The sequence below is a fragment of the Chinchilla lanigera genome, unplaced genomic scaffold (assembly GCF_000276665.1).
Source record: "Chinchilla lanigera isolate Chin_1 unplaced genomic scaffold, ChiLan1.0 scaffold00031, whole genome shotgun sequence".
NCBI classification, from domain to species: domain Eukaryota; kingdom Metazoa; phylum Chordata; class Mammalia; order Rodentia; family Chinchillidae; genus Chinchilla; species Chinchilla lanigera.
This window is the reverse complement of record NW_004955432.1, coordinates 11,375,279-11,383,812: the sequence shown is the minus strand read 5'-3', so window position 1 is coordinate 11,383,812 and position 8,534 is coordinate 11,375,279. Positions and strand designations below refer to the sequence as shown.

The following is an 8,534-nucleotide window of genomic DNA, read 5'->3' as shown; positions in this document are numbered from 1 at the left end:
TAGAGGGAGCAAGGGATCAAGAAGGGGGGTGATGGTGCTGGATGCTGATGTTGAACTGGCCAAGCTGGGAGAAAAGAAGAAAAGGAGGGGAGGGGAGAATCCAGCACGGCCGGCCTAAGCAGGCCAAGAATGCAATTGCCCCGGTGGTGGGCGCTGGGAGACCCCTGTGCTTGGACGAGGCAGGGTCGGGGGACACGAAGGATGAGCCCCGCGACCACTGGCACATTCTTACTGACAGGTTAGTGGCCTGCGCGCGACGTGGAGGTCCCGGGGCTACCAGGCCACCGCCTCCCCTCCCCCTCCCGGCTTCGGGTATCCGGGCGCGCCCGGTGGGCGCTGGCCCCTCTTGGTGCTCATCGCACCCCTCCTCCAGGACACCCCGCACCCCACTTCCCAGCTCCACTGAGCCCACCCCAGGCTTGACCCCTGGCCTTTTCTTTCTCTCCGCGCCCCCGCGGGCCCCTCCCTGTTTAGCAGGCGCAAAAAATTTCATCTCTGGCTTCTTTTCCAGGCACCCCTTCCCCACTTCCAGCCCCCGCGGGGGGTTTCTCTCGATCCCACCAGCCACAACCTGGGGGTCGAGCCCCGTTCTTTTGCGCGGGGTGGGGCGCATTACCCCGCGCTTGAGGCTCCTGGGCCTAGATGCTGCGCGAGGAAAGCGGGTATCAATCAGCGTCCTTGTCTACACAAATACATTTTTTTCGCCTTTTCTCGAATCTGAGCGAGACAGGAGACAAAAATGTGACATTAAAAAGACTCGATTCTTCCCTCTTTTTAAGCGCATTTCTCCATGGCGGAAATGCTGTTTTCCTTTGGTTTTACCGATCGGGGACGCGGAGTCCTGAAATGCCGGGAACCAAGAGGGGCGTTCAGGTCAGGGTCAACCTCGGCTGGGAGCCCGAGAGACGATGCAAACAGCACCGGTTGCCCCTACCAAGGGTGTTATTTTGAGAAAGCAAAACCAATGCAAAACAGCTGGGGATGCTTCCAGCACGCTTGTGGGACTCTAAAGGCTCCCAGCGACGGATTTTTGGTGGTGATTGCGAGGTTTTGCGCAGAGACCTCGTGCACCCCTGCAACATTACATTTTGCTAAATCTTGTAGGGTGAATGAATGCATTTTAGTCTTGGTAAATGCACAAATCTTTTGAAGCCGGTTGGCGAGGTTTTGCCTCCAGTATTTGCGAGAATTTATACATATAAACATACGTGTTTTTTACGCCAGGGAAAACTGCGGTTAGTTACAAAGCCCAAAAATACGGATGAAGAAGGATTCTAAATAAAACCTAACACGGATTCCCTTGTAATCCCCTCAAAGTGTTAGGCGCTAAGAAAACTAATCTTAGTGAAAGAAGTTTTCGAGTTAGAAGGAAAAATCAAATTGTCTACAACTGAGTTAGATTTCTGAAACACAGATGAAACGTATCCGTCTTTGAAGACCAAAATTTAGTATATTTCACTAACGCTGCTGCAGCTTTATTTTATGCTTACAGGATAAGTAAGAATTTGGCCCATTGTACATGACAGAGTGGAAGAGATCGCGCTCAAAAAGCGAGCCTTCCATGAAGGAGCAAAATCAGTTCATTTTGCTGAGACCTTGCATTTTTTTAGAAATAAAACCTTAACCATCAGAAAGCTGAGTAACGTGCATATTTCCAACAATGAAAGCCATTTTTCTAGGAAATTGGGTGAACGCAATATAGTTTTATAAAGTGTTTTTTAATGTAATCTGTGAATGTTTGTTTACCCCTCTTCGCAGGATATAATAATTTGAGGATTTCATATATTTGGTAGAGTGACTGCTTGACTGTTAGATACTTAGCGGTCATAGTTTTCCTGCGTAGTTCCTTTATCTAGTTGTTAATGGATAGAACTTTTTTTCTCAAAACAATGAGATGAAAAACTAGTGTAGATGAAAAGTAAGGAAAATTCAAGTTTAAAAAATCTATCCAAGACTTTCGAAGTTTGAATCAGTTTGACTTCTTTTCATTTCAAAATGTTACCCAGGATTTTTTGGGTTAAAAAAATAAAGAGGGCATTATTAGTATTGTTATCATTGTAAAAGCAATTCCTTATCATTGTCCAAAATACAGAGAGAGAGAAATGTAAAGAAAATCCAGGGCACCTGTAACCTCTTCACCCTGCAATTGTGCTGGTAAATATTACAGCGTGCGCTTTTGCAGATTTTGTTCTCACATAGGTATCTAAAGAATTTATATTTTTTTGTAGGGTCAGAGGTATACTTTCTAAAAATTAAAAACAGGATCAAATTCATTTTCCTCGGTTGCTTCCTAAATAGCTTTGAAGTATAAAATAATATTACATTTGGAGAGTTTTCTTTAAAGGATATACCATTAATTTGATTTTTCTAAAAGCAACTTCAAGTGAATAGCCTCAGTACATATATTTAAATCCCGAAAACAATAGAATTTTCTCTGATCTCACTATTGTAATGTACACATAATTATCATTTTGGTATATTTCATTGTTACAAAATATTCCTCTGCATATAGAAATTTTCATTTTGCTTAGAAATATAATTTTCAGAAGGAAATAGCAGCGTCAATAGGTATTTTAAGTAAAACTTTTTTGCTAAAACAACAAAGCAATGTTGAAAATGACAGTTAACATTAATACTTTAGATATTACAACAACAAAAAAACCCTTTAACAACCAATAAAAACCCCAATGTGTATTAGTATATAAGAGCTTTGGACACTGTTTTGACATTTAATATCTAAGCGAATTTTGAATTTTCTCTGATTTTGCTTCCCCATGTTGACTGTTTTGATCTATTGCACACGAGGTTAAATGCAAAGCAAAGGAAGTGTTAGTATACATTATTTCCTTTACTAAATAATAGCTGAGCTTTGTGTTTGGGTATTTTATCCATTTGTATAAGAGTTTGCTTTGGATCTATCAAGCTGTTGCTTTACCACCTATATTTTAAAATGCCGCTATGGTGGAAAAATTATATTTCAAAACAAAATGGAATTGTCATGTAATAACTAGATTTTCTATGTAGACATTTTACCTGTTTTATAACAATCTGCCACATCTATGAAATTGGTAATTAGTCTCATGTATTTAGGTTAAGTTATAGGGGAGTGGGAAATTGGTATTTTAAAACAAACTAGAATTTTCATATGTCATAATAAGCAGACTTTCTTTTGGGATATTTTATACATTTTCTGATGACAGTATGCTATAGATCTATGAACCTGCTGATTTACTACCTGTATTTGACTTAATTTCCAGTGTAGTAGGCAAATTTATTTCTTAACAAAGTCGTGTTTTCAGTTGTCAAGTAATAACTGGACTTCATATAGCTTATTTTACCCATTTTTATAACACTTGCCCACAAACCTAATAGCTGTTGTTATACCTCGTGTATTTAGCATAACTTCGAGTATGGTGGGAAAATTATATTTCTAAACAAAGTGGAATTATCACTTGTCTGAAAGACATGGAAAACAGCTGAGAAGGGCACCATAAAAACTAGGTAGAGATAACCGTGAAGAGGTAAAGACAAACATAGATCAACTAGTTCTCCAGGTGATGAAAATCACCCTTTAAAGAAAATACTGAAACTGTGAAGAAATCCTGGATTGTTAAAAAAAATTTTCAGACCAAGTAACCAGATGTCTCTGATTTTGGTAAGTGTGGTGTTTATAGATTGCACGCATTTTCTCCAAAATAACTAGCCCCTTTGCTTTGCTTTTCTACTAGTTGTCCATACTTACGCTACCTACTCCTTTAAAAAAAACACTTACCTTACCATATGTCTTTTCTCGACACCTAAATGCATATACTATCCTGCATTTTAGCTCCTAATCTTAGTGTGAAAAAGACTGTGGGTGAATAGATAATATGAGCTTATGTCTGTTAGAGATTTTTGGGCTGAAAGGGGAGGCTTTGCACTTCGCTGTGTTTCAGTCCAAACCTTTATAGATATATCAGCATGATGACTTTTTCATTCCATACTATTCTAACCTTTGCAGCAGAGACAGACAGACAAACACGCACACAATCCAGACATTGCCTATACTTTAGGAGCTAGGTCTCCGATCTGCTAGCTCCCCGTTTCTAGAAATATTAAGTCTAATCAGCAGTGCGTAATTTAAAGAAAAACAGAGCCCAGTGTTCCTAGGTATCAACAAGTCATTTCAAATGACTGTTTTTCTACTTAAGAGTTTTCAGGTTGGTAGCAACAGATAGTCTTAGTGCTTTTAAAGCTGTTTCACCTGGATCGCTTTTAAGCTAAATTCTCTCTGTGTAATTTCCAGTGTTTTCTCTTTTGAACACTGTAACTGTATTAGAGGCAATATTGAATTAAAACAAAAAACAAACAACACCTTTCCCCCCAATTCTCCATAGCCTGACCCTAGAACAAACACTTGCAATGGTCCTTCTCTTCTGAGCTTTGCTCCGTGTGCATGCATATTTTAATATTAGTGTGATTTTAATATGTATAGATCTTTCATTCTTTGTTTTGAAAGATAAGTGAATATTGCTTTCAGTGAACAGTTTTCAAGGTTGCAGGCTGCTCTTGGGAGGGAGATGGCATGTAGCACAATCAGCATTGCTGTGTGAACCGGAGCAGGCTGAAACCAGCACCGGCCAGTGTGGGTTACTGGGTTTGAGTTAGAGAGTAACGCTGGTAGGGTCACAAACCTTTGCCCTGGGTATTCTCCTCTTTAACATTTGTGTGAGTGATTTTTGCAGTCTAGAGGCTCACTTTAAAATTCATGGGTGTCTGGACAAAGGATAACTGTTATAAGTAGATGATAGAATTTAGAGCTAAACACTGTTTAAATAGGGTACAGTGCTATGCTGAAAGCAAAATGATACTTTATACAGTAAATGCATCATAATTCATTGGTGTGAAAGAAAGGAGGAACATTGTATGCTGCCAGTTCTTTAGGAAAAATGATAATAACCAGCGGCCAAAAAAAAAGGAGTTAGGTTTTGCTAAGAGTACAGTGTCCATATATCACAAAAATTAATAGTACCTTGCTCTAATCAACCACACCTGTAGGACTGTGTCCATTCTATCCAGCACATCTGAAGAGAGACACTGACACATAAGACAACTTCCAGGACAGTACGGGGATGGTGAGAGGTCTGGCGTTTCTGTCCTAGGAGGTATCCTCAAAGGGTCTGGAAGTGTTTAGCTTCAGCAGAGTAAAAGTGGAGAGGAACTCCCTTCTGTTTGGGGAAGCAGACCCAACATCAGTAGGTGAAAGGTGCACGTAAATTTCAACACAAGACTTTTCTAACCGTTCGTGCAACTGCACCCCAAAATCCACCTTGCTTCTTCTAGTCTTTTAAGATAGCAGAAACAGTCACCTTTCTTGCAGCATTTAATTTGAAGGCTATGGTAGCATTTTAATGCAGTCAATATAGATACTTGTGATAGAAACATTTTTTTTTTTTTTCTGATAAACTGTCTACAAAGACTGGACTTAAATACCAGGAGTTAATCTCTTGAAAATAGCTGCAACAGGGTAATTTAACATTTTCTCTCTTCTGTCTCCCATTCCATTTCAAACATCAAAATCCGAGAAGAAAATACAAGATGTTTTTGCTCCTTGCACAGTGGCGTGCTTTTTGCTTTCTCTGATGTTGCTTGTTGTCTCTTAGAGCTGGCTTCTCAGGCAGCGTGGCCATGGATGCTGGGGTGTCCAGGGCTGCCAGGGAAGCAGGGAGCGGGCATGATGCTGGCAGCCAGCCCAGAACGGCTCAGTTCTCAGCTGCCTCTCCCCCAGGGTGAAATACGGGGCAGTTGTCCCTTCAGTAACTGCCCCTGCCCCCTTGCACTATCCTACCTCTCTTTGCAAGCCTTACGGTTACAATTTCTGGTTTTTGATAGCAAAATGAAACCTTTCCATCATAAGTGCCTTCTATACCTACTCTTTAACTTCGCTCCACGTCAGGTTTGCCTGGTGCATGACCCCCGCCCCCCCGCCCCCTGTGGGCACACACATTTTCAGTCTTGGGCAGATCTTTCCTGCCTGTATATCCGTCTGCCTGTTGATTATGTATTTTGATTGCCATATCTGACTCTGAAAAATGCAACTGCTAGAAATGAATTTGTGGAGGACGGAGGGCTGCCTTTCTGGACCCCTCTTCAGAGCAGCACTTCTCACTCCTTAGAAACTGTTTACCATTTTTCATGCCCGGGACACAGCAGAGGACGGGGGACTCCACGAGGGGAGAAGAAAGGAGAGACAGTTCTTCTCTCACCTTTTCTAACCAACTTTCGCGTGCTGCTTTGACTCCTGCACAGCCAGAACTTTCTCCACTCCAGTGCTTAGGTCAGAAAAAGAGTCAGTGTCACTCTGACCATAGGAAGTATATTTTAAAATGTTGAACACCTTTCTCGTCCTTTTATTCTCTCTCTTGTAAAAGTGCCATGCACTTTTGTGGAATTGTAGTACTGAACAGAACAACTAGTGATGGGTCACTTTCCAGTGGCTAGAGATGCCACAAACATTCATGGGCTGAGCTCGGATTTCAAGAGATAACCCCTCAAAGGTGAGGTTCTGGCTTTACAGCCACTCACCGGATACTGTGGGTGGCTTCTGGCAATTCTTCGGACGCTGCGCTTGCTGCTGTGCTGGGGAAGTAATAATCCCCAAGGTTGAGTCTTAAAATTTATAGAAGTTATCTCAGGAAACAAGTTGGTAGCGTCAAAGCGTTCTTTGCTGTCATGATTATGGTTATATTCCCGGAAGCAGGGACACGTTGGTAAAAGCTGAGGTGCTCTTTTTTTCGGTTACTCTGGTAGAATTTTGCATCTAGCACTTTTCATGCAATATGTATGTAATAGTGGTTTAAATGCCTTGTATTGTTTATAAATCACTTATCCTTAGCACATTTCACTTTCCGTCTAATTACCTTAGACTAATCAGATTTTTAGAGTGGGTCTTTGGCAGCATGTACCACGGGAATCGCCGAAGCATCTGTTGTGACATAGAAGGACAGACTTTCTCTTCTGACAAATGAAGCTGTGCCTTTAAAGAATGTTTAGGAGTTAGACAGCTTGTGTGTAAGTCTTTCCCATTCTTTAGCTTTTCACTTATTCATCTAGCCACCACTTTGATTATTATGGAGATTGAGGGGTTCACTGCGAATTTGAAAGAAGACAGCACAGTTAATTTTCCTACAGGCGTTAAAGTGAAATACTTTAGTTTCCTATGTCTTCAACAGCAGTCCTGAAAGTATAGTTGCTCTTCACCTCTGCATGAAAAAGAATAGCAGAAATGAGCTTCAAAGTTTTCAGTCTTTCCTTCACAGCAAATTAGTGTTTTTCAGGATAGGGTAAAATGACCGGGCTTTTCTCTCCAATGAAATAGTTAATCATGTAACACCTTTAACATCTTTCATTTTCCGGTAGTTGCCCAGTTCATTCTAATCAAAGACTAGTATAGTAGAAGTGGAAATACAGCAGGTCTGATACATTTTATCAGAGTCTGAAATACACATTTTTTTTTTTGGTCTAACCATTTTCCTTCCAAAAGTTTAGCTTACAGATACCCTAGTGAAAGTACTAGCAGATACGAATGTTTATTTTAATATTGATGATAATGGAAAACTAGAAAAAACTTGGTCATCCTTATAAATTAATGATTCTTCTATTTTTTTGTGGGGGGAATATTGAGTTATGAGGGCCCTGGAGTGTTGAGTGATTTTGAGACGCTGGGGAATAAACACATGGTCGTGACCAGGATAGAACTTTTTGTACTAGTGGAATTGATGAAGATTAATCAAATAATTTATTCAAGATTAATCTTTGTGATGATTAATCAAATGATTACACATGTGATACTACTCTTCTGCTAAGTTCTACACATATTACTAGAATGTCTAAATAGGGGATTTGGCCAGATTTGGGGGGCTTTTCCAAGCAAGCAGTCAGAAGTGAAGGATGAATAAAGGTTAGTGACCTGAAGGGAGAAGCTAGATTTGAGATAAAAAAAAAAAGCAGCCGATGGAGTGCCCGGGACAGATAGTACGAGTGCTGAGAGAAGTCCAAGGAGGCTGGGGCAGAAAGAGAAGGACGGTGTATGAAAGGCATGCAGCTCAGGGGCCGAGGGACCTGGCAGACCAGTTTAGAGAGTTTCATCTTTAGACCAAGACCAACAGGCAATCTTGGAGGGGTTTAGGCAGGACAATATCAGATTTGCATTTCAAAAAGTGTACTTTAGCTGCTTTGTAATAAGATTGCAGGGTGTGAATAGATCACAGCTGACCCTCTGAAGGCTGCAGTATTCTAGGATACACCGGATGACCTTCTGGGCTGGGGTGCTGACAGTGAAAAGAGGAGTGATATTTTTGAGAGGATAAAATTGACAAATTCTTGGATTGCATTTTGGGGTGCGTTTGTGAGGCGGAGATGTTCAGGATGATTTGGGGATTTCTGTCATCTGCATGAGGGCAGATCTCACCCCATTCAGGGTCAAACAATGCTGAAGAGGGTTAGATTGTAAGGGAAAGATCACAAGTCCTGGGCTGGTCTGGCTGAGTTCAAGG

At 41.0% G+C, this 8,534-nt stretch overlaps 1 protein-coding gene across 7 annotated transcripts in view; it reads left to right on the top strand.

The window, feature by feature from the left end:
- Positions 1-9: 9 nt before the first annotated feature.
- Positions 10-8,534, top strand: part of Sgce (sarcoglycan, epsilon) — a 73,316-nt gene continuing 64,791 nt past the window's right edge. For all 7 annotated transcript variants that reach the window (XM_005388049.2, XM_005388048.2, XM_005388045.2 and 4 more), the window contains exon 1: positions 10-238. In XM_005388049.2, the coding sequence (XP_005388106.1) occupies positions 130-238 (109 nt within the window). In that variant the 5' untranslated portion in view covers positions 10-129. The remainder of the gene's footprint in view (positions 239-8,534) is intronic.